The sequence below is a fragment of the Eschrichtius robustus genome, chromosome 13 (genome assembly GCF_028021215.1).
Source record: "Eschrichtius robustus isolate mEscRob2 chromosome 13, mEscRob2.pri, whole genome shotgun sequence".
NCBI lineage: Eukaryota > Metazoa > Chordata > Mammalia > Artiodactyla > Eschrichtiidae > Eschrichtius > Eschrichtius robustus.
The window spans coordinates 106,202,085-106,229,975 of record NC_090836.1 but is presented as its reverse complement, the minus strand read 5'-3'; the positions used below and the strand labels follow the sequence as shown (position 1 = coordinate 106,229,975).

General features: G+C 56.4%; 1 protein-coding gene across 1 annotated transcript; it reads left to right on the top strand.

The window, feature by feature from the left end:
* Positions 1-340: 340 nt before the first annotated feature.
* IL17REL (interleukin 17 receptor E like) lies at positions 341-23,601 on the top strand. The gene is made up of 20 exons (XM_068561996.1): positions 341-442; positions 4,200-4,227; positions 17,293-17,442; positions 17,613-17,722; positions 17,995-18,109; positions 18,358-18,402; positions 18,660-18,796; positions 18,925-18,996; positions 19,084-19,138; positions 19,677-19,840; positions 19,908-19,952; positions 20,250-20,307; positions 20,480-20,646; positions 20,828-20,908; positions 21,093-21,150; positions 21,252-21,410; positions 22,075-22,193; positions 22,462-22,542; positions 22,637-22,933; positions 23,320-23,601. Exons 1-20 carry the CDS (start codon positions 341-343, stop codon positions 23,599-23,601), a joined length of 2,325 nt encoding a protein of 774 aa, XP_068418097.1.
* The last annotated feature ends 4,290 nt before the right edge of the window (positions 23,602-27,891 follow it).

The window sequence follows — 27,891 nt, the reverse complement described above, 5'->3', positions numbered from 1 at the left end:
CCCTGATCCCACAAGCCCGCAGCCAGCCCTGCTCCCTCAGCCAGCCCTGCTCCAGCAGCCAGCCCCAGGGGAACCCGGTTCCCTGAGACCCCAGAGCCTCAAAGTTCCAGGAGTTCTTTGGCAGCCTGGAAACTGCAGGGCGTCTGGCCAGAGGCCGGGCCGCAGCGTGAGCCTGCAGGCGGAAGCTGCGGGCTGTGCCCTGCCCACTGGGAGGGGGGGCACCTGCCCCAGGGAGCGAACTCACTCCGGACTCTCTCCTGCTTGTCTCTGGGGCTGAGCTGCGGCCAGGAGGGCGAGGCATCCTGCTAGCCCTTGCCCGGCCGTCACTTCCCGCGTCCAGATGCTGGCTGGGCGAGCCCTCGCCTTCCTCTCCCTGACCTGGAGCGCTTACCAGAGCCTGGCCATCCCCAGGGTCGCGGAATGTGGCCTCTCCTGTTCCCAGGTGAGCCCTGCCCCCCAGGCTCTCCTCTTGCCCTGGTTCCCCTCGGTGGGCACTAGCCGGCCCCACCCCAGCACAGGCCAGGGAAGCCGGCCCGGGGCGGTCGGTGGCGGGGACCTGGGATCCCCACAAGGTGGTGGCCTGACCCTGCAGCGCCGCTCTGGGAAACGTTTGCCGGGAGCCTGAGGGGCAGGGGCGCTGATGCACCTGTGACCTGTCCCTCTCCGAGGAGCCACGTGGTGGGGGGCAGCCCGAGAGCCCCTCCTGCGTTCACAGACCCCGATTCATCATCCAGGGCGGCGTCCGGGCTTGTGTGGACGCTCCACTAAGGAAATGCCGCGGACACCAAGCTAATCCTGGGTGGGAAGGAGCCACAGGGCCAGGACGCGGCTCAGAAGTGGTGGTGTCCTGGAACTTTCACTGTCCCTGGGAGGCGTCCCGTCTGGCAGCACCTGCCCGCAGAGTGTGCCTGCGTCCCGGGAGGTCCCCCAGTGCGAGACTGGCGGGCCGGGCCGCTGGGACAGGGGCTGGGGTGCACCCGTGATGTGCACCCCTCCAAGTGTGGGCACAGGAGGGACCTGGGGAAACGCACATAAAGCAAGAGCAGGTGGTGGTGACTGCTGAACAGAGGGCAGCCTGGCGTGCGGGCTCGTAGGCCTCTCGGGGGCGGTGGCCGGGCCCCCCGGGGGACACTTGGGGACACCTGGTTCCCAGTCAGGAGGAAAGGCAGCTCCGTGAGGCCTGCGAGTGCGTCCAGCAGAGGTTCCAGGGAGCTCACGGATAGACAGAGCGGGCTTGGGTGGCCGGGGGTCAGGCTGGGCTCAGATCCGAGGTGCAGGGACCCATGGAGGGGAGGGAGGTCCGTCTGGCTCCTGGTGGGAGCCGGTGGGTGCAGAGGAAACAGCTGGGCCCAGGTGGGAGGGGGTGGTGGCCTGGACCCTTCCCACGGAGATGGAGAACGGGACGGGGCCACTTTGGGGTGTACTTTGGAGGTGGAGCTGGCAGGGCAGGGGACCCTTGACCTTGAGGGAAGGAGAAATCCAAGATGGACCTTAAAGTGTGACTGTAGCCCCTGGGCCGGTGGAGGAGATGTTTCCTGTGATGCGGTCAGGGGGGCAAGGGTTCAGGGAGGAAACTCGTTTTTGAAATATGGGATTTGAGAAGCTCGTCAGACATGAGAACTGGCGTTGGTGCAGCTGGGTGTGGGATGGGACGGCCCCATGTTGAGATGGGCCCGGATGTGGGGAGGGCTGCGAGGAGGAGGAGGGATCCCGGGCAGAAGAAGGAGGGCCAGGCCAGGGGAGGGAGGCAGGGAGGGAGGGTCCCCCCGCCCCGCCGCTGCCCCCCACGGGGAGGGCCAGGCCTGGGCCCCACTTTGGACTTGGCCATGGAGCTCCAGCCACTGTGGCACCCGTGGGATTACGGAAGGAGGGGCGGAGGAGAAGGGGACGACGGAGAGCCCGCGAGGCCCGGGGGGCTGCTGGCAGCTGAGGGAGGGGGTGGGAAAGGGAGAGTCACAGCTCGGGAGGAGGGCTCTGAACGGGAGGGGCTCAAGAGACCCAGGGCGGCGGGTGGGGCTGCCTCTGTGGGGCGAAGCCAGAGGACCGCTGGCACGGCTGGTGCCCCCCGCACCTGCATGGAGACCGCTGCAGCCCATCCTCCCCCAGGAGGGCTGTTCCGGGCCTTGGCAGGTCCTCAGTCGAGGCAGAGGGTGGGGCGGACAGGAGCAGAGGACCGCAGGGTGCCTCAGGGCAGAGTGGGGTGGCCGGGGCCCCTCCTGCAGCATGCGGGTCCCCGCCCTCCGCACCCAGTGGAGCCGCAGGGTCAGGGCCCAGACCCCACCCTCGGGTCCCTCCCCACAGACCCCCCCCACGCCTGCCCCCCTGGGAAGCCCCAAGAAGCCCGACGGAAAACCCCAGAGGCGGGGAGGGGAAGGGGGGCCTCCACTTCTCCCTCCCGGCCCCGCCCCACAAAGGGCCCCAGGGCACCAGGCCAGCCTCTGCCGGGCCCCCACCCCCAGCTCCCAAGATGCCAGGGTCCCTGGGCGCCGGAGTCCACAGGTACTCTCTGACCTTGACCTTCGCCCCCGCTGGTCCCCAAGGCGGGAGAGGGGTTGCGGGCACTGAAGGGCCAGCTACCAGACCGCGCCCACCCCCGCTCCACCGGAAACCCAGGGGCCACAGCTGCGTGGTCCTCAGGCACAGGGGCAGCAGGAGGTCCCCAGTGGGCAGGCAGTGACCCAGGGCCAGGACGCAGCTGCCCTCCAGCCCCTACCAGCTTGGGAGGGGGACGGGCTCGGGCCACAGGACGGAGGATGCCAGCGGGTGGCTCCAAGCATCTGGGGCTGTGTCAGGGAGTGAGGGCGGGCCAGGACCCAAGCCACTGCCCCCCTTGTTCACTCAGGGCTGCGGCCCAGGCCCAGCTGCTGCCCTGCCTTGCTGGGTCTGCCCCGCTCTCTCCACTGGCTCCTGGGCCCGCTGCACCGGGCTGCCCTGCCCTCTGCCCACCTGCCCAGTCACCTTCTGGGCGCGGCACCCAGATGGGTGCAGCCCCTTAGTCCAGCAGAGCCCTCCTGCCACTCTGGGCTGGCCCCGGAGTCAGGCTCCTCACCCCTGAGGGCCGTGGGCAGGGCCGCAGGGTCCCCTCTGTGGGGTTTGTGCGGCTGGAGGCCTAAGGGGGCGAGTCGGCGTCTCGGGGAGATGTCGTGGTCAGAAGACAGGGTGGACGCGGGGTGACAGTTAAAAGGCTGGAGCGGAAAAGGCACCTGGGTGGAAACGGGCGAATCCCGGAGTCTGGGGCTCGCCCAAGAGTGACACCCACTTACCCGAGATGTTAACATCGGGCGTCACTGGGTAAACCTCAGTGCTATCTTTGCAACTTTTCTATACATCTAAAATTATTCCAAAATGAAAAGGCTATTTAGAAAGGGGGGTGGAGCTGGAGCTGGACCCACCATAGTGCCTGCCCTGCAAACCCAAGGCACAGGAGCAGACCCCCTTCACCCCTCCACCTCCCCACTTGTGCCGGCAGGGTCTCTACCTCGGGCCCCCAGCTGTCGGAGCTCCCTGGGCGCCCCCAGAGGGCCCGCACTGCGGCGGAGCTTGGGCCCAGGGCAGCGACCCTCCTGGCTTGTATTCCGCCGCTTCGGGTGCCCGTTCCCGGGCTCCCAGAACCCTGCTTGCCGACCCCATCCTCCCAAGCTTAGCGTGGAGCCCCTCGGCCCACCCACCAAAGTGCGGTCCACGGGTGCCTTCCCCCACCGACCCTGTCTGAGCCTGGTCCCTGGTCCCTGGTCCCGACCCCTCGGGAAGCTGTCAGTCCAGCGGGAGAGGCAGTGTGCATGGGCTGATCCCTGCCCTTCCCCGAGGTCCCCAGGCCAGACCCAGCGAGGCCACCCCCGGCAGAGTCACAGCTCCCACCCTCCTGACCCCTCGGTTATCTTCCCACACACTTTTCAACAGCTGACATTAAATGTCATTTTCTGACGTCGTGCGGCTCCCCCGGCTCAGGGTGTCGGCTCCTCCAAGGCCGGGATCTTTGCCATTTTCTTTTCTACCTGAAGCCCAGCACGCACCCAGCACGGGCACAAGGGGGCCGGGGGAGCTTCGGATGCCAGCATGGGAAGTCGGTGCGGTCAGGGGGCGGGGGGCCTGAAGGTCCACGGGGTCCAGGTCACACCGGGGCGGGGCTCGGGGGGGGGGGCGGGGGACAAGAGGTGGCCAAGCTGACCTCTCACCCCCTCTCATTGTTCTGTCCCCAGGGCTTCACCTGCAAGAGCCGCATAAACCGTGAGTACATCTCAGGCCGCAGGGGACTCGCTGCCCTGCTGGTCCTCGGTCAGCCTGCCCTCCCGGGAGCCAGGTCTGCCTGGCAGCCAGTCTCCCTCCTGTGCAGGAAGAGTTGCCACCACTGCCACCGCCCTTCACCTAGCAGAGCGCCGCCCGCCTTCCCTGCCCACCGCCTGGTGCAGGACGGCAAGGGCCCCGTCAAGCCCAGTTGTGGGCTTGCTGGATGTGGGAATCGTGCGTTCCTGTTTTAATGGAATTTATTGCTTTGCAATAAATTTCTCTTATCACACTTTTTCATTTTTTCCCATTGTAAAACGATATCCCATTTTAAAAATAGCTTTATTGTCTTTGCAGACATTTTATATTTCATTAAAAGGGACATAAGAGATGCAAAATATATACGGAGGAAAGTTCAAATAAATCTAGCTCCAAAGCCCCCATATAGAAATAAATATTGTTTACATTAGGAAAACATTATTCTAGACTTTTTTGTAGGCAAATATACTGTTCGTGGGATAAACAGATAACAAATATTTTATGAAGGTGAAATTACCTTATGCCATGTAAACTAAGTATTTAATTTGACTTGACTTTAATAGGAAAAACTAAAGAAATGGTTAAACTTTAAATGTTTCTTCACCTCAAGCGGTGTTATTTCCTCAAGAACCCCTGCAAGGTTAAGGAGTGAGATTATGACACAGGCTGCTGACCCCCGAGCCGGGGACACGCCCCCACCCCAGGCAATACTCCCTGTCTCTGGTTTGTCTGACCAGCGGTCAGTGGTTGGGGGTGTTGAATAGCATCAGGTCGCCTCGGCGGCAGTTCTGTCCCTGGACTCTCTCCCGAGGGTGAGGAGCCCGAGGCCACCCTGGCATTTCTGCCGAGGGGCCTGCAGGGTTCTCTTCTGCCCCCAGGCCGTCCCTCGTCCAAGCCGGGCTCTGTGATGCCCGTTCTCCCATCTGATCTGACTTCAGTCACCTCCGCCTTCCATCACCTGCTTCCATTCATTTTTCTCTTTCTCAACGGCTTTTGCCATGATTATCTCAACCGTTCCAAGCCAGCAATTTAATTTCTAGCCGCGTCTCCTGATTCCTGCGTCTTCACTGTACTTAGTTGTCCTGAAATTGGGTTGTCCGGCTCCTTGACTGGTCCTGGTTCGGCACGGCTCCTCTGAGCCTCTGGCTGTGTGATCCCCTGTCGGATCCCTTGTCTCACTGAAGCTGTGTCTTTGTCACGGTGGAGGTGCCTGAGGAAGAGTCCCCTCTATCCCTCCATGACGTTTTCTTCCCTCCCACGTTCTGTGTTCCTTTTCCCCTCCTTTCTTCCATATCTTTCCTCTCCTCCATCCTTATTTTAGTTTTTCCTATACTCCGTCTGTGACATGCTTTCCGTCCTGGTCACACTTCGGCAGCTCCCTACAGACCCCCGGTTACTCAGGCTCCCTTCTCACTCTCTTTTGACCGCAGATCCATGGTGTTTCCCCCACGGAGCTGTGTGAGAGGGCTGGGTGTCAGGACGGCCCCGGGCCTGGCTGGGGAGACGGGGAACTCGGCAGGCGGGTCCTGGGGGCCGGGGAGAGGTGTGGGGAGGGGCCCTCGGCTTCTGGGGAGCCCTGGGGCCTCCACGGTCTCGTCCCTCCCCCTCCTTCCCCCACACGCCAGTCGGAGCGGTGACAATACAGGACACCCGCCCGGCCTCCTTCTCTCCGGACTCGGGGGAGAGGGGGCTTGTCAAGAATTCCGAGGCTGAGTCATCCCACCAGCAGGGCTTCTGGGCAGCGGGGTCGCCAGGCAAGGATACACCACGGCATCTGGGGTGGTGCTCTGGCCTGTGCCCGTGTGCTTTGCCTGCTGCGGGGGCCGTTCTCTGGCTTTGTGCCATCTGTGTGTTCTGGCAGTTATGGGGGAGGGATTTCGTGAGGCCACAGCTTCCCCACCCCCACTCCCGTCTCAGTCTGTGTGTCTCTGACGACGCTGAGACCCGTGTGGTCTCCTGCTGTGCCTGACCCGCCCTGGACCAGCGTGCCCTGGGCCACCGTGTGGAGGTGGTCACCCCACGTCACAGAGAGTCCTTCCACTTTCTCAGTCTCAACCTCATGGTGTGAGTCACAGGTTTCAGTTTTGATGCAGCCATGTTTACAAGCCTCCCCCTTCATGGATTTTGTGGATTTGGGGGGATCTTTTAAGAAAGCCTTCCCAATCCTGAGGTCAGGGAGATTTTCTCCCTGTATTTCCTATATTTCTATATTAAAGTTTTGTTTCTCAGATTTAGGTCTTTGATTCATCTAGAATGCATCTCTGTGTATGGTGTGAGGTAGGAACCCAACTGTGATCTTTTGCTGCCTGGAAATCCGGCTGTGGCCGCACCACGTACTGGACGCCCCCCACCCCGTCAGATTTCCACGCCGTGTGCACGGTTCCCTGACCCACCCCTATCCCTGAGCAGGGTCACACTGTCTGAGTCCATATGGAGCTCAGCTAGATACTGATTTCTGGTAGGGCAAGCCCCTCTGGCTCCTTTCTTTCCTAAATTGTCCTGGGAGATGATGGTGTGGTTGTAGCTTCCCTGAATCCTCAGACCCAAGAGCAAGGAGGATGTAAAACACAAGTGGGGTCCACGCTCCCAGACCCCAGAGACGAGCACCAGAGCCCCAGGCGGGAGAATCAGCGGGGTCTGTGCAGCAGGGGGTGGAGGGGTGTCTGAACCCCACAGACGGTGAGACTCGCTGGGAAGCACACGACCCCCTGAGGGGCCGCCCACCACTGCGGCAGGTGGGTGCAGGGACCCCTTGGGAGACGGCCCTGCACGGAGAAGCTCGGAGTGGCATCAAGCACAACAGAGGCAAGGAAAGAGCAGCTTCAGGTAGACGAAGGCAAGCGGGAAAGAGCTAAGAAACTGAACAGCGATCCACCCTATTTTTAAACAGTACCCAAAAGTGACAGCAGAGGGAGCTCTGTGCAGTCAGGAAAGCAGAACCAAGTCTGCTAAGAGCTCTGGGAAACTGAATCCGCGTAAATGTGGGCAACGGGAGACTGTCGAGGGCAAGTTCCAGACAAGTTATGATAATGAAAAAGAAAATAAGGAATAGAATAATGTGCCGACAGGCAAAGGAAGTGCACCAGAAGAGCATCCTGAAAACCCACAAGTGTAACATTTCATTTCAAAATGGCTTAGAATATTCAAGAAAATGATACAAGACGTTAAAGAACGATATGAACAAAATTAGAAATGTTCGGAAATGAGGTGACTAGAAATAAAGGAGAAAATCATTGTATAAATGAAGACTGCGTTGGAAGTAGTGAATAGACCCAATATTAAATGCCTTGAGAGAAATAGCAGGTGAAAAGGAGATTTTTTTAAAAATCAAAAAGCAATGTCCTACTGTATAGCACAGGGAACTATTCAACATTCTGTGATAAATCATAATGGAAAAAAATATTTTTAAAAAAGAATGTATCTATACGTATAACTGAATCACTTTGCTATTCAGAAGAAATTAATACAACATTGTAAATCAACTATATTTCAACTTAAAAAAAGAATACGAGTAAAATTTGAAAGGAAAAAAATCAAAAAGAAATGTAAAAAGAGATAAAATGATGTGTGAATAATGGTAAATGTTACAGATAGGCAAAGAATGTCCAGAAGGCAGATGATATGAGACCCTAAAGAAAACCAAAGCAGCAGAACAAACACTAAAAACTACAGTTCAAGGAGAACAAACATTTTTTTTCTTGACAGTAGATATTGAAAAGGCAAACCATGAACCCGAGAATATCAGTCCTGGATACCACATCAAAACTTATTCTAGTAAAATGGCTGGATTTTAAAGAGAAAGAGAAAAATGTTTGGGCCTCTCGGCAAAAAGAGCTTTACAATTTATAATGGAAAGAAAAGTATATCAGACTTTTCAAAGAGCGACATTTTAACGCTAGAAGAAAATGGACAGCAAAACTATAATGCAGCTATGGTGCATAGAGACACAATACTGTATTATAATCACCAAACTTGCTAAGAGGCTAGATTTTAATTATTCCACAAAAGAAGAAACGATAATTATGTAACTTGATGGGGCGCCTTTGCTACAATGACAATTATTACAACATATAAATGCATCAAATCAATATGTTGTACTCCTTCGATTTACACAATGTTATACGTCAAATATGTTTCCATAAAAGAAAACTGACCTTCAGGTATAAAGGTACAACAGGCAGGGACTCACGGACTATTGTCCCATGTCCCCTCCTGGGGACTCTTGGGGGAACAAGCCTCAGGCAGCCAGACTACAGGAGGGTCAGATCAGAAACGGGTGAGAATTTAATACAGGGCTATTTGCAAAACTGAGACTGCCTGTGGAAAAGGAGACAGTGTAGTATTCACAGCTGTACACTGATGGTGAAGACAAGGAACAGCTGTAAAAATGGGGAGAGACTGAGAAAAGTCTATGCAAAGGCACGTTTCTGCTGTTTCCAGTCACCCCGATGGTTCGTGCTGTGACCCAGACTTGTGTATGGCGTGTGCAGTACAGCAAATGACAGTTAGGACATATTTTCATTCTATCCTCTCCTGTGTTCTTGAGAATCAAGCATGGAAGAAAGGAGATGCAGATGTCATGTAGAAAAGGTGCTGTAAAACCTTTACTCTGAATTGGTAACCTAAGTATGACCTCATGAGGTATTGCTTTAAATACGTTGCAGCTCTGCCCACAGAAAAATCCTAGAAACAATGACCAACTCATAGTCCTGAGCCTCCCTAGTGCTGTGGCCTTGAAATACCATTTTTCACCAAAATAAACCAGGCAGGGCTTCGGAGAGAAGCGACTGATTTCCAGTCTGGGGCAGAAAATGTACAAAAAGAGCCTGGGACATCTTGTCATTCCAGATGGAAGAAGCTCTCAAAGACGGTGGTGACAAGTCTGCAGTACACGGAGGCCAGAAGGAGCTCCCACTAGCCAAGAGGATATCGTTTGAGCTTCGAAAAAGAATAAGCACTGCAATGAATTGCAGCCCATACTTAAACCCATGCATTCTTAGTGATATTGTTTAAAGAAAAAAAAAAAAAAAGAATTGTTCGTCTCTGTGGATGACAGGGAACCAACTCATCTTGAAGACTGGGTAAATAAAGGGAAGAAATCAAGCCTTGATCGTGCCTTTCTTCTACAAATGCTCCCTTGGAACAATTACTCCAGCTAATAAATGGAAGCAAAACAATAGAATTATCATATCACCATTTTGCATCTCCCAGTGAATTGAACGTCCGTGACAGCTGGCATTAAACATGGCCAAGGTCCAGACAGGACACGAAGGCATTCAACACCAGGTCTAGTCCCGCCAGAGGCTCGACCCTGAACTCTTTAAATCTTCAACCGGAATTTTTGATTGTAAGTTTCCTGAAAATTTCAGCAGGCATTTTCCGGTGTGTGTATTTTTCAACACCACCAAGCAATTAACTCAGCTCTGACACCATCTACCTGGAGAGAGCCTCAGTCCCCACAGGTGAAGGGCTCAGTCCCACAAGACACCCCCACTTCGGGTGCCAGTCAAAACTCCAGGTGTCACCAGTACTTCTGAGTGACTAGCTATAAATTGGAGACTCCCGCCACCTGCTCCTCAGGTTCAATTAATTTGCTTGAGCGGCTCACAGAACCCAGAGAAACATTTTACCTACTAGATTACCGGTTTATTATCAAAGGATATAAGTCAGGAAGAGCCAGATGGAGGAGACGCCCAGGACGAGGCATGGGGAAGGATGAGGAGTGTCCATGCGCTCTGACTTGTCATTTCCCCGTGTTCATCAACCCAGGAGCTCTCTGAACCCGTCCTTTTGGGTTTTTATGCAGGTTTCATTACATAGGCATGATTGATTAAATCATTGGCCATTGGTGATTGAACTCAACCTCCAGCCCCTCTCCCCTCCCCAGAGGTCTGGGGGGTGGGACTGAAAGTTCCAACCCTCTAATCCCACGGTTGGTTCCCCTGGCAACCAGCCCCCATCCTTAGGTGCTTCTAAAAATCACCTCATTAACAAACTAGGTGTGGTTGAAACAAGTTTGTTATAGATAACAAAAGACACCTTTATCACTCATCATTTAGGAAATTCCAAGAGCTTTAGGAGCTCTGTACCAGCAATGGGGACCAAGACCAAATATATTTTTCTTAATATAAATCACAATATCACACGTTTTGCTTGGAATTACATTGAATTTATTGACCAATTTGAGTCAGAAATGACATCTTATCAGAGGTGAGTCTTCCAACCATGAACATGGTATGCTTTCCATCTTTGAGGAAGTTAGGTCTTCCTCAAAGTATTTGTTTATGCCCTTCAGAGGTTGAAGGATCCATGAATGGTTTTCTTATTTTATTACATTTTCTAGTTGGTGTTTGTTGGTGGAAAGCAATGCTAGTTTTGTATATTAATCTTGTATCCACACATTTGTTATACTTCCTTTGTTATTTCTAGTAGATTTCCCACTGAGTCTCTTAAGTTTTTGTATATAGATAATCACATACTCTGCAAATAATAACAGTTTATAACCTATGTTTGTTTTTGTCCTTGTGGAAGTGGCTCAAATCTCCAGGACAATGTTGAATGGGGAACCATTGTCTTAGTCCTGATATTAAATAGCAATGATTCCCAAAAACGTACCATTAAGTATTAGGTTTATTGGGCGTTTGGAGGAGATGCCCTCCATCTAGACAAGGAAGTGTCTTTCTTTTCCTAGTTTGATAAACATTCTTTCATCATGAGTAGGTGTTGAATTTTATGAAAATTTTCTGTGTCTATAAAGATACTCATACAATTTTCCTCCTTTAATCTTTTTAATGAGGTGATAGATTGTCTAATGTTGACCACACCTGCAGTCCTAAAACAACTCCTATCTGGTCATGTTTAATATATTATTAAATCAATTTGCTAAAATTTTATTTAGGATTTTGCAGCTATATTCGTAAGTGGGGTCAGCTTATACTTTTACTTTTGTGTAAGCCTTAGAAAATTTAACCATCATCTCAGATATTGCCTCTGCCCCATCCTCTCCTTTCCTTCTGGAACCTTGATGGACACACCTCAGGCATTTCACGTCTTTCTTCCTATTTCTCAGTCTCCCTTCTGCGTTTTCCATCCTTTGTCTCTTTGCTGACTTCTGTATCATTCACTGTGATCTTTCTCCCACTAATTCTCTCTTCAGTGATGTCCAACCTGCTCTCCAAACCATGTATTACATTTTTAATGTCTGTTTCTGTGGGTTTTGTTTCTAGAAATTCTATTTGTTTCTTTCAAATGTGCTAGGTCCCTCTTCATAGTTTTTTTCCCCTGCACATATTTTCAAGCTTGTCCTTTTAGCAGGTTGGTCTGCAGTCTGTGTCCGACCTGTTGTAGCACTCCGTGGACCCATCCATGGCGCGTCTCTGCTGGTTCTTTCTCTTGGTGCTTTGTTTCCCCAGCAAGTTTGTTTATCTCTGAATATGTCTGCTCCAGGGAATTCCCCGGCGGTCCAGTGGTTAGGGCTTCGTGCTTTCACTGCCGAGAGCCCGGGTTCGATCCCTGGTTGGGGAACTAAAATCCCACAAGCCACGGGGTGTGGCCAAAAAAAAAAATGTCTGCTCCATGCCCCTGAGAAATGATGCCTTCCCCACAGCCTAGGATGTAGGCGCCTTCCCCCAGACCAGGTTCCCCTTTGTTTCTGAGTGGCACCCAGGAGTGACATGTGACTATCAGGACCATTTCTAACTAAGTCATAGATTGAAGTTTCTTGGATCTTCCTGGGGGTGCAGGCCAGGGCTGGGACCCAGCACCCAGGCCCATGGAGGCTGTGGGTTCTTCAGGAAGCTCCACTGCCCCTGCCCTCCCACCATGCCCCAGGATTCGGGGAGGGGGCAGGTTTCTCCTGATTCCCCTCACCGCGACGGGGCAGCCCTGGGATCCCCTGGTCCCGGCCGCACACTTGGAGCCTTCAGCGTCCAGGCTGGGAGACGCCCAGGAACGCGGCTTCCTGTGCTCTGCGTCCCTCCGCCCTTCCTCAGGTTTTATACTGATGATCCTGATTCTTTATCAGCTTTCACAGGTTTTTAAGAAGTTTTTTTACATGTATGTTTTTTTCTCCAGCATTGTTAGTTGTTTTCAGTAGAATTGGTCCAAACAGCGCGGGCTACCGTAGGGTGGGAAATGGAACTCCCAAATTGTTTTTAAACAGACAGGAGTCCTTCTTTCTCCTGCTGCCCTCCCAACACGAATTTAAATTCACCACCGTGTTCTACCCACTCCTGTGTTCACTGTTCCTTTCGTAACCCACTTCTTCTTTTTGAGTTCATATTTCTCCTTTTTAAAATACAGTTGTCAGGTCTTCTTTTAGGAAGGCTCTGTGATAGTTCTAAATCTTTAAATAAGACCAAATATATTTACTTCTCCATAAGTATTTATGATGAGTTTTGGGTTCACAATTCTTTCCACACAGTAACAATGAATTATTTTCCCCATTTTGAACCACAAATAATTTAGTGTTTCTGCCTCACTTTTTTTTTTTTTTTTTGGGCCACGCTGCACGGCTTGCAGGATCTTGTTCCCCAGGGATTGAACCCCAGCCCCTGCAGTGGAAGCGCGGAGCCCTAACCACTGGACCGCCAGGGAAGTCCCCTGCCTCACTTTCTTCTATATACTCTCTCCTGTTTTGTGAGCTTAATTTGGGACAAGAGCCCGTTCTTATTTTTATTCATTTATTTACAACAAGCGACTTCTCCTTTGCATCCATTACACTTAACTATGTATTTCATCATTTACCATGGTCACCATGCTCTTCTATGGCTCTACCTTTTTTTTTTTCTGGCTTTAATCCTTTCCTTGCTTGGCTGGAATAGGTCTTTGTTTTTTTCCAGAAAAGGTCAAAAGTTGCAGACTTCTCATTTTCTGCATAGAGGAGGAAGTTTTCACACACATGAAGGACAGCTTAGATGGAGAGAGAATTCTAAAGCACAATCGCTTCTCTTGAGAAGGCTGCACACCAGGTTCTAAGGGTGACCTTCAGAGCAAGGAAGCGTCAGGCCTGGGGACGCAGTCCTCCTCAGCCCCCACGTTACGTGACTAACCCACTGGGCTTGACCACGAACCCCTGTGGCCAGACAGGGACTCAGCTGCCTCCTGCAGGTGGCCTCTCCTCCGATTCCAGCCACTGCCCTGGGGTGTTGTCCCCCTCTGAGTCATCCATCTGACCCCACACCTTAGGTACATCAGCTCCAAGATGACAGTGGGCGAAGGATGCAGTTGGGGGCCAGGCCGGGGGCAGGCCATCATTTAGATCTCCCACCAACAGGGAAGATTTTATCACCAATGCTGTTTAGAACTGCCAGGACATGTTGATAAAAAAAGGCAGACCCACTACTCGCTGGTTTTATTATTTTTTAAATCTCCATCAGTCTGGGGGGAGGATGGTGGAAGCCTGCGGCCCCCTCCCCCAGTCTACCCCTCCTGCGTTGAAGACAGGCAGGCACCCATTTTATATTGCGTTGTTGGTTTCCTTATAATTGAATTTGGAAAGCTCTTTATAGATTCTGAACACAAGTTCCTTAGCAGGTGCATGATTTGCAAATATTTCCCCCCAATCTCTGACTTGTCTTTTCACTCCTTACCAGGGTCTTTCAAAGAGCAGAAGTTTTAAAGTTTGATGAAATCCAATTTATTCATTTTTTTCTCTTATGGGTCACGGTTTCAGTGTTGTATCTAAGAATTTTTTGCCTTACCTAAGGTCACAGAGATTTTTATTGAATAAAAATGTGTTTTCTTTTAATAGTTTTAGGTTTTACATTGAGGTTGACAGTCCATTTTAGGTGAACTTTGTATGTTGTTAAAGGTGTGGACTGAAGCGCATTGCTTTGCCTGGGGACACCCAGTTGATCCAGCACCATTTGCTGAAAAGACTACCCTTTTCCCGCTGAGTTCCCAGCATGTTTGCTGAGAATCAGTCATGCATATGTGGGCAGGGATAGGATGCTAGGGTTTGTTTCTCAGTCCTGGAGGGTCTTTGTCCCCATCATCTTCTCACTTGCATTGCTCCCAAAAAGAATTCTGCACCTTCCTTACCTTGGTTCCTCTGTACGTCACATGTCTTTTTTCCTCTGGTGGCTTTTACAGTTTTCTCTTTACCACTGGCTTTGAGCAAACTGATCCTGGTGTGCCTTGTAATTTCTTCATATTTCTTATCATTCATCAGGCTTCTTGGATCTGTGAGTTTATAGTTCTCACCAAGTTTGAAATTTTTCTATCATTTTTTCAAGTTTTTTTCATTCCCCCATTCCTTCTGGGACCCTAACTACACATACATTAGGTCACTTGAAGTTGTCCTACAGCTCCCCAATGCTCTGTTCTATTATTTCCTCACCATTGTCACCACCACCTTCACCATCATCATCACCACCACCATCATTCTCATTATCATCACCATCATCATCACTGTTACCATCATCATTATCACCTCATCATCACCATCGTCATCATCACCACCACCACCATCATCACCATCATCACCATCACCATCACCATCACCACCACCACCATCACCACCACCATCACCATCATCACCTTCATCACCATCACCATCATCATCACCATCACCATCATCATCACCATCATCACCATCATCACCATCATCACCACCATCATCATCAACACCATTATCACCATCACCATCATCACCATCATCATCATCATCACCACCACCACCATCATCACCATCATCATCACCATCACCATCATCACCATCATCACCATCACCATCATCACCATCATCACCATCATCATCACCATCATCATCACCACCATCATCATCATCACCATCATCACCATCATTATTATCATTGTCATCATCACCATCATCATCAACACACCTTCACCATCACCACAATCCCTCTCCACCTACTTTTGGATGTTTTCTGTTGCTATGTCCAGTTCTCCAGTGGTTTTTTTTCCAATGGCTAATCTGTTATTAAACCAGCTGTTGTATTTTTCATCTCAGACACTGTAGTCTTCATCCCTAGAAGTTGGATTTGGGTTTTTTTTTTTAAATATCTTTCATGTCTACAATTAACTTCTTGAACATGTGCAATACAGTTATAATAACTGTTTTAATGTTCTTGTCTACTAATTCTAATATCTCTGTCAGTTTTATTTGATTTTTCTCCTCATTCTGGGTTATGTTTTCCTGATTCTTTGCATGGCTTGTAATTTTCTATTATATGGTAGACATGGTGATTTTTACCTGTTGTGTGCCGGATATATACTTTTATCCTTACAAATATTCTTGAGCCTTTTCTGGAATACAGTTAAGTTGCTTAGAAACAGGTTAACCTTTTGGGGGTCTTTCTTTCAAGACTTGTTAGGCAAGGCCAGAGCAGTGCTCCGTCTAGGGCTAGTTATTCTCCTGCAGAAGCAAGACTCTTGCATACAGGGTACCCGGGGCCCCGTGAATCACGAAGCCCCCAGTCTGGCTGGGAATGGGGATAGTCCTGGCCCCGGGTGTGGACGGGACGCTGTCCCCGCAAACCCCCTGGGTGTCTTCTCTGCCTGCAGCTCCTCACGTCCATGCGCTCATCCGGGCTCTGCCGAACACTCATTCCCCTGCTCCCTCTGCACCACCCCTCCTCCTGTGCTCATCCTGCAAGCTCTGGCCACTTCCGTCTGCCCCATTTCTCCACTTCGGGAGGGTGCCAGGGGTCCCAAATACCCCCTCCCTCTGCCACCGCCTGGACGTGCTCTCAGGACAGCAGGGCATTCGTTGGGCTCCCCGGTTTGTCCCCATCCCTCGGGCATCACCGTCCTGTGCTTCCTCACGTCCGGTGTCTTGAGACTGTATTTCGTCTGGTTTCCAGGCTGCTTCAGGCTTGAGGGAAAATCTGATCCCTGTGACTCCATCTTGGCCACAGCGGGATCCACAGTGCTGGGTTTCTTTCCCAGGAACATTTCAGGCCTCGTAGTTCCTGCTGCCTCTTTGAGTTGTTTCTGATACGGCCCAGTCGGGGCTCTGCTGAGCGACAGGCCAGCGCGTCCGTCCGTGTCTCAGCCGTGGTGCCTCTGCCCCTCCTTCTCCAAGGTCTCAGTGGTCAGCCGCCGTGGTCCGTGGGGATCCCTCATTCCTGCTCCACTTTCTCTGCAGCGAGGAATCCTTTGGTGCGCCCTCGGCCTCTGCTTCCCCCCCATCACATGCATTCAACAGTTCCACCTGGTCCCACCCGTGTCCCCTCTCCTCCCGGCGTTTTCGTCCTTTACTTCCCCTTGACTGTCAGCCCAAGGAGCTGGTCTTCCTGATATGCTCCCCGCGTTTGCCTGGGGCCCGGGCCCCCTGGAGGCACCCCTGAGCACACACCTCCCCTTCCTGGGCGCACTGTCCCGCCCGGGGTTACTCCCCAGTCTGACACGTCACCAGGCGTGAACGCCACGGTCCTGAGTGCAGCAGAGAACGGGGCTGCCAACTCCATGGGGCGCAGGCCCCCCTGGGGTGTGGTGGCTCCCGTGGAACCAACCCCCCTCCCCGAACCTGAAGCGTCCACCTGCAAATCTGGCAGAGCCAAGGCCGACAATACTGCTCAGCCCCAGCGCCTGAACGTGAGAGCCCAGCTCCCTGCACAGCACTTGGTCCGGCCGCAGTTTCCGGTGCCCTGACCGAGGTCGTCGGGGCCAGGCCCACCTGGGCCAGTGCAGCCGCCTGCCTGTGGTCAGGGCCTTAGGCGGCAGTGCCCTTGAGGTCAGGCCCCACGTGCCCCCAGCAGACCTTTGCTGTCGCCCACCTCTGTTGTCCGTGGGGCCTGCCAGCTTGCCGAGGGGGGCTCCTCTGCCCCCTCGCTGGCCAGGCGGGGGCCCACTCCTGGCGCCCAGCGGCCATCTCTGAGCGTGGCTCAGGGTGGCCCACCACTCACCGGGGGCCTGGTTCCCTGACTGCACTGGGGCCAGTAGGGAGGACCCTCCCCCCGACTGTGCAGCCCCAGAGCCCCCCTCCCCCACCCCCACCCAACCACCCAAAAAGCCTTATCCAGGCCCTGGGAACCGTGGTACTCACCCTCCTTCTCCCCTCCCCAGGAAATATTTTCAACAGCTTCTGCCGGGAGCCCCCCACGTCCATGTCCGGGTCCGTCCTGGAGGCCCTGACCCTCTCCACCGCCATGAAGTGTGCCCCCCCCGACGGCTGCTCCCTGCTCCTGCGCGTCAATGCCTCTCTCACACTGCGCGGTGACTGTGACGGCGGTGACACCCCGGAAGTGGGGTGGTGGGCTCAGGGCTCCTTTAATCCCCATGACAACCCGGGGGTGGGGTGGGCCAGGGAGACCCTGCTAACTGCCCTTCACAGAGGAGGGGAGGGAAGGGCTCTGACAGCCCTGCCGGCCCCTCCCTCCACCCAGAGGGCCTGCGGGGCCTGGAGGCCTGCTCCATGAGCCTGGACACCCAGGAGACACAGTGCCAGAGCGTGCGGGTCCCCAGGGCCTCCCACCGGCTGCAGGTGGGGCAGCAGGTGAGACCAGGGTCTGACCCGGACTTGCGGGTCCAGCCCCAAGCCGGTGCCGGCAGCTGCACCTGTCCCCTGGCCTGCTCCCGGCTGCCCTCCCCTCTTGGCCACCTGATCCAAAGCCCGTCCTGGGGCTCTGCCACCCAAGGCCCAAGGAATGGGGGCCCCTCCTCCTCTGCCCCAGACCCTGGGTTACAACTGTGCGGGGTGGAACTGGCCTGGCCGGGGTGGGCGGACAGAGGCCCCAGCTCCACCAGCTCACACCCGTCCCTATGCAGCTCCAGGTGCACTTTGACTGCTTTGAGGTGAGCGTGGCCCAGAGCCTCTACGTCACCCTGAGGACTGTCCCCCACTTCTGCGGGGTCCAGCTGGGCCAGCGGTACCATATGGAAGGTGGGCCGGCGTGGGCACAGCTGCCGTCCAGCTTCCAGGGGCTGATTCAGGGCGGGACTCACCCAGGGCAGGGGGCAGGGCCCCACGCTGGTCAGCTCCCAGCACGTGCATTTGGCTTAATTCAGCGTCTCCGTCTCCGTTTCCCTGGAGAGGAAGGCCTCCTGGAAACCACACGGGCAGAGGCCCAGGTCAGGGGCAGCCCCTGGTGCAGAGTGGGCTGGGCCCAACGCTGCCTCTGTCATTCGCAGACTGCGCAGACGAGGACGTGGCGAGGAACGTGCCCGACTGCTTTGGTGAGGCCCCCTCCCCAGGTGGGACCTGGGCCCCATCGCTCCTGGGAAGACTCTCAGGTGGTGGCAGGCACCCACGGGCCTCCCACTGGGATCTTCTGCCCTCCCCACTCGGGAAATCATGATGGGTCCTCAGGTGGGCGACTCCCAAAATGCCTGGGTCTGGCAGGGGTCACCACTTGGAGGCTGTCAGCACAGGTGGAGTCCTGTGCCTGGTGACCTCTGGCCCCAGCGTGACCTCACCTGCTGCCCTCCTACAGCTGGGAAGCTCTCCTACTGGGTGGACCGCAGCCGCAAGGTCGTTCTGGTACAGGTGCCAGAGTCAGGGGGCCCCGACTACTACGTGCGGCTCTGCCTCAAGTGGTTCACCTGCGAGGACGCGGGCGCCCCTGTGCGAGTGAGCCCCAGTCCCGGCCCCGCCCCCGGCCCCAACCCCACCCATGCTGGCCCAGGCCCCGCCCATGCCCCGCCCACACCTCTGGTCCTCCTTTGCTGCCCGCCCACGGTGCCTTCACTCCCCTGCAGGTGACAGCGAACAGGGTCTCCCGGAGGGTCTCTCTGCCCTACAAGCAAGAGTTGTCGTGCCTGTGCCTTGAGGTCAGTAAGGATGTGGCCTTTGACAGCCCAGCTGGGAGTGGACAAAAGGATGGGCAGACCCTGCGCTGACCCCAGTCCTTTCCGCAGGGCTGGTCTGCGACGCCTGACGCCGTGCGGATCCAGACCTGCCCCTTCAAAGATGGCAAGTGCCCTATGGTGCCAGGGGAAAGGAGGGGGAAGCGAGGAGAGAAGGGTGGGAGATGGGCAGGTCAGAGGTGCCCAGCAGGGTAGGGGCTGGCCTGTCCAGCTGGGATGGCTGACTTGAGGGGGGGTGAGACGGGGGGCAGGCCCAGCCTCAGCCCTTGAGCCTGCTTCGGACGGCAGGCAGCCAAAAGTGTGTTCCAGGCAAGCCGTCCAAGGTGGCAGAGCCTGTGCGTGGACGTGAGTGTGCATGAGAGCGTGTGTTGGCCGATGCACAAGCACGCACGTGTCACAGCCAGGCCACCTGGAAGAGCCAAGGCTGCCGGGAGGGGCTCCCGGAGGGGTGCGGGGTGCTCTTGGCTCTGCTCAGCGACACAGCACACACACACAGACTCGGGCCAGGGCCCAGAGACCCTGAGAGAAGGCACCTGAGTCCTGGACCCAGCCCGATGGTTACTCTAGCAGGTGCTCAGTCCCGTAGCCCATTGGCAGCTGGGGTAGCGCCAGCTGACGCCAGCCCTGGGGGAGGGTCCCTGCAGACACGGAGACCCTGTGGGACGCCATCCACTACCACCCGGGGAGCCAGGCGCTGAGTTGGGAGCCTGCCTGTCCCATGAGTGGCCGTGTGAGTCTGTGCTGGCGCCCAGGGCCAGGGCCCCAGTGCCTGGAGCTGGAACACTCCGGCCGGCCCGCACACAGCAGGGTGAGTGCCCCCCAGCAGGGATGGGGCGGGGGTGGGCGGCCAGGGCCCTGACGTGAGTGCCCCTCAGGTGCAGTACCCTCTTGTGGACACCCAGCCCCAGCTCTGCCTGAAGGTGAGTGGGCCAGTCCGCAGCCCGCCTCGTGCACTACCAGGGCTTGGGGAGGGGGCCGAGGAGCCAGGGGAGGGGCCCCGGGCATTGGGGCAAGGGGCCCGCAGCCACATGTCCCCCTGTGCCTTGCCCAGCCCTGGGGCCCAGCTACTCAGTGGCCCCTCTGACCCCCTCCTGGTCCGACGGGGGCGGGGCGGGGGTAGTGTAACCGGTCCCAGAGGGCCACGAAGGAGGCCCGCCTGTCCCGGGGCCCCCGTCCCTGCACACACGGCCACACCCCATCCCTCGGCCTCCCTGCAGTTCTCCACGAGCCTGGGCTTCCCGGTGAGGTGCCCTTTTGAGCAGCCGCGCTTCCCAGGTGAGCCCTCCGCGGGGCGGGAGGGAGGCCGGCTGGGGCCTTCGCAGGGTGGCCGCAGCAAAGAAGGCCCTTTTCTTTGCTTGTGTAAATGCCTCTTGGTCCGGGGGGCAAGACGACAGGGTGCTGGTCACTTGTGGGGTGGCGTGCTGGGCCTCACCCCTGCCCCCCGCAGCCTGGAAGATGACCGTCCAGCTGGCACCCGCTCCGGGCCACCTCCGGGTGGCCTTCTTCTCGCCCAGCCCTGCCCGCTTCCAGGTGTGCCTGTGTCACCGAGGGAAGACGTGGCCCCCCGCGTGCCACCGAGTGCTCCAGGCCACCCCCACCCCTGCGGTGAGCTGGGTGTGGTGGGCACCATCTTGGGGACCTGGGGGGGGCGGTGCTGACCCCTTCACTTCCCCGCAGTCCCCAAGCCAGTCCTGGCGGGGAGGGTGCTGAGAGGGTTGGCTCGAGGGTTCCGCAGGGACGCAGAGGAGCCTGGTCTGCACCCCCGCTGCCCGTGACCTACCCCTCTCCCGCCCAGGGCGACCCCACAGAGGACCCTGCAGTGGCCTTTGTGGACATTCCCGGGGACCAGGCCTGTGCACCCGGCACCTGCATCCAGGTGGGTGGTGCTGTCCTGCCCACCTCCTCCACTCCCAGACCTCAGGGGGGCCCTGGCCTGCCCCGGGGGCCCCTCCAGCCACGCAGTCCCTCCAGCCGGTGCCTCTGGGGAATGCGGGCGGGTGCAGGGAGCTGCTGCAGGCTGTGCTGACCCGCTCTCGCTGCCCCCGACCCCCGGCCTGCAGGGCAGGAGGACCGACGTCCAGTTCTCCGCCCCGCAGCAGCTGTGCGACCTCCAGTGCGGTGAGCGCCGGGGCCAGGCCTCAGCCAGAGGGGGCGGGGAGGACAGGCCCTCGGGGGGCTGCAAGAGGCCCAGGGCTGGACCCCAGACTGGCCCCTGGCAGCCCCGTCTCCCATGTCGGAGTGGGCGCACTGGGGCTTGGCGGGAGACAGAGGGGCCACCCGCCTCGGAGTCAGGCCAGGCCAGCCCGGCCCCGCCCTGACTTGGGCGGTCAAGGCCTCCCCAGGGCCTCCAAGCGCCCAGCCGGGTCCCGCGGTGTCAGGTGTGCTGCATCCTCCTCCCTGAGTGCGCCGACCCCAATCAGGGCTCTGGTTCCCACTGTGCAGGAGCTCGATGTCCCCAGCCCACCCTTCGCCCAGCCAGCCACCGAGGTCCAGACTCCTGGGCCCTCAGGCCCGGCAGGAGACAGAGCTAAGCCTAACCCTGCAGGGCCTGGGTGTGGCCCAGCAGGGTGGCTCCTGCCGGAGGCGGGGGTGGGGGAGGTGGGGGTCGTGGCGGGGGGGGGGGGGGGGGGGCGGTGGGGGAAGGTGGGAGGGGTGACACCAGCGCAGGGTGAGTGAGGGGCAGGCACAGCCACCTGCAAGCACAGAGCCTCTCCTGGTAGCTGTGGAGGGTGGACCCCCTGGTCGTGGGGGGAGCATTCCGGCGCCCAGGGCTCTCGCAGCCCTTTCCGCAGATGGGCAGCTGGGCAGGTCTTGAACGGCCTCTGAACTCAGCTGAGTCACAGCAATTCCAGGGCAGCCCCAGTCCTGCCCGCCTTCCCCCGGGAAACGCCCCGGGGCCTGCGGAGGCTCCTCACACCTGTACCCCCCGACTGCCCCCCACTCCCTGCCCCAGCAGAGCTTCTCAGCTGAGTCTGGGTCCCATTCTCCAGCAAAGGTCACCTCCAGGAGATCACAGGTCAAAGGGGCGACGGTCACCCCTAGGGGCCTCGTGTCTGGACTGCGGTTCTAATACCTGCCAGCCAGGTGGCCCGGTGGCTGGCCTGGGGCCACGGCTGGAGCCCCAGTGTTGTGCTGGGCGAGTCCCAGAGCCCCAGGAAGCAGTGAGAGTGACTGGGCCCAGCTCAAGTGGTGGGCACCTGGGGGGCACACTGCCCTTGGGGTCTGGGCGGACTCCCCCGGAGACGGGACACTTGCCTGCTGCACGGGCACGGGCTCGGCTGGACTGGGCAGTGCGCCCTGAGCGACTGGGGTCTCGGATCCCTCTCCTTCCTTCCACCGCACAGTCAGGGCTGGGCTGGGGGCGGCTGTGCCCCCAGACAAGGGTGGCACTGGGCCACCTGAGCCAGCCCCCCACTCCTGTCTCCCCAGCTGCCACCCAGGGGACAGCAGCCTGAGGCCAGGTGTCTCACCAAGAAGAAGCAAGTGCCAGGGCCTGATTGCTGGGATGTGGTGAGGGGGCAGCTCACGCCTGGGCACGCCAAGCCTCTGACTGTGAAGGCTAGGCCTCAGAGCAGGCGGTGGGGCGGGTCTCACCCGGCCCCAGACCGTGGCACACATGTGCCTCAGCTCTCCAGAGGCCTGCGGCTCCCGGGGACCCTTGGGCCATGCCGGGGCTTCCAGTCAAAGGACCTTCAGCCCCTCTGAACCCCCTGAGTGGGGGCCAAGAGAACGGCTGGGTGGGATGCGCCCTTCCCCGGATGGCCCAGCCCCTGACCTGCCCCGTCGCAGCGTGGTCCCGGTTCCCTCTGGACAGCTGGGGGCCACGGCCTGCATCCCTGGTCCTGAGGACGAGGTTCTCTGGAGTGCAGAGTGTGCCCGCACCCCTTCTGTAGTTGGCCAGGTCTGGGGGCCAGGACACACCCACAATGGCTGAGCTCCACATACCGGGTGGCCCCCTGCTGCCCAGGCTGGGCCTTCACTAGCCCCCCAGGCTCCCTCACACAGCTCCCCCTCGACCCTTCAAAGACTCCGCTAAGAGCTCGAGGGAGCCCACGGCCCGAACACCACCCTGCACCAGCCCCCCGCAGAGCTCAGACCACCCTCCACTCCCCAGGCCCCCAGCAAGGCCAGTCCAGTGAGGGCTGGCCACTTCCATCAGCCTCAGGGGCCACGTGCCAGGACAAGCCATTTTCAGATGGTCACACTCCCTGAGGGCCACTATGTGCCATCTGTGCTCAAGGACCACAGGGGGACCCTTGACCCTGCAGCGTCACTTCCGTGTCCCAGGCCAGGGGTCACCCAGCAGTTGGCCGGCTGGGTCTGCCCTCCCAGGACCTTCCTGCCGGCGCACAAGGACCACCGGGCCACGCCTCCCGAGCTGTGTCTGGAGTCACCTCCACGAGACCACGGTGCATCCAGGCCCCGCCCTGGATGTCAGCTGCGCTGCGTCTGCAAATGCGCCCCTACCCCCAGGCCCTGGCTGGGCTGTCCCTCCTTCAGCCGGACACAGGCCACCGGGCCTTCTCCTCATCCCTCCCTCAACGGGGTCTGCTGCCCCCAGCCGACTAGGGGGGCGGGCAAAGCCAGCATGGCCCCTCGCTCAGTAAACACTTGTCCACCTGGCTCGCCTCTTTCCTTGAGGACAGAGGTGGGGTCTGCAGGGCAAGGTGGCCCTTAGGCTGGGGGGTGGGAGGCCCACGGGCCTGGGTATACCTCCTAAAACGGGATGGAGGTCATGACTGCAGCTGGGGCGAGGGTGGAGCCACGGACACGGGTGGAGCCTGCCGCCCTCCACCACGTACAACCCCGCCTGTATCGGAGGACATCCCCAGGCTAGGAACGCCAACAGCCCCACGGCCGCCTCCGTGAGTGGGGGGAGAGTGGCGCCCACGGGTGGGTCAGGGCCGCCCCGCACCCACTCAGCCCGCAGGCCCACCCCCTGACGGTTGGCAGGGGCTGAACCACCCCTCGAGCCCCAGGCTCCCACTCCCCTACCCCAGCCAGGCCCGGTCCCCCGCCCACAGGCTGGGGCTTTGGGCTCATGCGAGTACTCCTGGCGGTCCTCTGGAGACCCCTGTCTGCCCCAGGTGCCCCCTCCCCATCAAGGCACACGGGAAGGTGGGGGACCAAGGTCCCAGCTCTGGCTGAGGCCCCCTCTCCCCGTGCCACAAGTTCCTGCTTCCCATGCCTGGACCATCCAGGGGTCCCCTGGTCCATGCACAGAGACCCCGGCCGGGACCCAGGGCCACCCCAGGAATCCTTGCCCGCCTGGAGGTGGGATGGCAGATTTGCTGGCAGGGCTTGCCGGGAACTGACCAGATGCAGGTTCCCCCAAGACTTCTCAGCAGCCCTGGCCACCCCAGATGGCGGAAACAGAGGCCCACACAGAGGCAACGGCCGTGCTCCTCTCCAGGACTAAGGATGTGCAGGGCTACAGGGGATGGGGAGGGGAGGGACACGCTCTGGTCCCAGCTGCCCCGCTGTCCAGTGTGTGCTGCCACCAAGTGCTGGTGGCACTCAGCACCCGGTTCTGAGCTGGACCTTACATCCCGCCTCCACATCAGGATCTGGAACCACACCCAGAGCCCCATGGCCCAGCAGGCCCACTGCCTTGGCCACGGACCAAGCAAGACTGGCCCCCCCACCCCGCCAAGCAGGAAACCCCATCCCCACCCCTGCCCAGGAGAAACGTGCTGATGCACTCAGGCCCCGGATGAGGGATGACTAGGGTCACCCCCGCCAGGGCTCACAGCTTAACTGGGATGAGCCTTTGGACATCTGTGCATTCACTCATTCATTCCTTAGCAGGTTCTGAGCACCCACTGGGTGCCACCCTGCCCCAGCACTAATAACAAACGGCACTGGCCCCGGAGCTGGGGACAATGCCTGGGTCTGCCCTGAACTGCGGGGCTTCTCAGGTCAGGATTTTCAGCCCTAAACCCCAGGCAAACAGGGCCATCGGTCACCCTACCTGGAGCTGACCTTTGCATGGGGAAGACAGACCACAAGCAGCTGAACATGTAGCTTATAATGGGGTGCCCAGTGCCAGTGCGAGAAGAAGGAGGCCAGGAAAGCAAATAGGAAGTGTGGAAGGGGGTGTCGTTTAGAGGAGTGTGGTCCCGGCAACGTGTGAGTCTGGTTCTAACAGGATGGACGGGTGAGGGGGTGTGGCAGGCAGGTGGGACCATGGGGTGCCCTGGCTTAGATACGGGGGTACGAGTCAAATACACCAACGTTCCTCAGTGTCGAGGGTGGGGCTCCGTGGGCTGGGATGGAAATGTAGCAGCGGGAGCTGGCGTTTGCACGTGGTAAGTTTGAGCTGCCTCTGTTCGCCAGTGCTTCTGTAGTGCCTTCTGGGTATCACTCCCTCAGTGAACAAAACAGACACAGATCCCTGCCCAAAGCAGAGAAGAGAGGCATAAACATTAAAAAAAAAAAAAAAAAAAGTAAATTATCTAGGACATAAAAGGTTTATTCAGAAAGAAAGATCGGGGCAGGTTAAAGGGAAGGAGATGGTCTTGGGGGCAGAGTGGCAGACTGGGTCTCACGCCAAAACAGGAAGGAGATGGAGTTGGTGGACAAACAATTAAACCCCAGTGAGTCGGTCTTCCCTGGTGGTGCAGTGGTTAGGAATCTGCCTGCCAATGCAGGGGACACGGGTTCAAGCCCTGGACCGGGAAGATCCCACATGCCGCAGAGCAACTAAGCCCGTGCGCCACAACTACTGAGCCTGTGCTCTAGAGCCCGCGAGCCACAACTACTGAAGTCCGTGCGCCTAGAGCCCCTGCTCCGCAACAAGAGAAGCCACCGCAATGAGAAGCCCGCGCACCGCAACGAAGACCCACCGCAGCCAAAAATAAATAAATAAAATAAATAAATTTATAAAAAAACCCCAAAAACCCAGTGAGTCCTTCCACAAGGGTAGAAAGGGATGAAACGGTTTTATTATTGGATGAGCATTAAGAGATTGCAAAGACAGAAATCTCACCCTTTATATGATCCAGGCAGGTACAACCCATTCCATGCATGATCTCAGGAAAAACAACTGTCCTCAAGCGTATTTTGTGTGATAATAACATAGCCAGCCCAGCTTTCTTTGATTCCTATTTGCATGGAATGTCTTATTCCATCCTTTTACTTTCAACCTCTTTGTGTCTTTGTATGTAAAGTGAGTTTCTTGTGCATGTGTACAAAGATGGATCATTTTTGCCAATCTCTATCTTTTAATTGGAGAGTTTAACCCATTTAAAGTTTTAAAAATATATATTTTATTTATTTATTTATTTACTTATTTTTGGCTGCGTTGGGTCTTTGTTGCTGCGCGCGGGCTTTCTCTAGTTGCTATGAGTGGGGGCTACTCTTCGTTGCGGTGCACGGACTTCTCATTGCAGTGGCTTCTGTGGTTGTGGATCACGGGCTCTAGGCACGCGGGCTTCAGTAGTTGTGGCACATGGGCTTCAGTAGCTGTGGGTCGTGGGCTCTAGAGCACAGGCTCAACAGTTGTGGCGCACGGGCTTAGTTGCTCCGCAGCATGTGGGATCTTCCCAGACCAGTGCTCGAACCCGTGTGCCCTGCATTGGCAGGCAGATCCTTAATGACTGCACCACCAGGGAAGCCCTCCATTTACATTTAAAGTGAATACTGAGGGACTTCCCTGGTGGTCCAGTGGGCAAGACTCCTCGCTCCTAACGTAGGGGGCCTGGGTTCGATCCCTGGTGGGGGAACTAGATCCCACATGCATGCCGCAACTAAGAGTTCGCATACCACAACGGAGATCCTGCGTGTCGCAACTAAGACCCGGCACAGCCCAAATAAATAAATAAATATTAAAAAATAATAATAAAGTGAATACTGAAAAGAAAGGATTTACTTCTACCATAGCTATTTGTTTTCTTATGTCTTACATGGTTTTTGTTCCTCAGTTCTTCTATTACTGCCTTTTTGGGTATTCAGCTGATTTTTTGTGGTGTACTATTTTGATGTCCTTCTTCTTTCCTTTTCTGTATTTTTTTCCCCAGTATTTTCTTACTGGTTTCCTTGGGAGTTACAATTAAAATCTTAAACTTACAAAAACCTAGTCTGAATAATACCAATTTGGTTTCAGTAGTATACACTCTGCTCCTACACATTGACATTCCTCCCCTGTTGTTGTCACAGATTCATCTTCATCTACTGTGTGTCCATTAACATAGATTTATGACTATTGTTTCGTGCATTTGCCTTTTAAATCATACGGAAAAAAATAGAGGAGTTACAAACCAAAACTGCAATAACACCAGCTTTTAGCTTCTCCCATGCAGTAACCTTTACTGTATTCTGTACTTTCTCGTGGTTTTGAGTTACTGTCTAGTGTGTTTTCATTCAGCCCGAAAGACTCTCTTTAGCATTTCCAGTAGGGCAGGAAATGAACTCCCTGAACTTTTACTTATCTGGAAACATCTTACTTCCTCCTTCATTTCTGAAAGATAGTTTTACTGGACATAGAATTCTTGGTTGACAGGTCTTTCTTTTTCTTCAGGACTTCAAATATGTCCTCCCACTGGCTTGTCTTCTCCAAGGCTTCTAATGAGAAGTCTTCTGGAAGTCTTGTTGAGGATTTCCATGGAAAGGCCAGAAGGGCTGCGGCGGCAGAGGCCCCAGCGTGCACACAGTGGGCATAAGGAGAGGCTGGGTGAGGATGCTGGGCGTGGGGGTGGGGTGGGGTGGGAGTGGTCAGAGCTGAGGAGGGGAGGAGAGTTTCCAGGAAAGGATCGACTGTCACCAGGCTGCGGGCCAAGTGAGGGGAGTTCTATCATGAGCATCTGGAGACGGGAAATCACCTTGACAAGATGAGCCCTGGCGGAGAAGCCCGACTGCAGA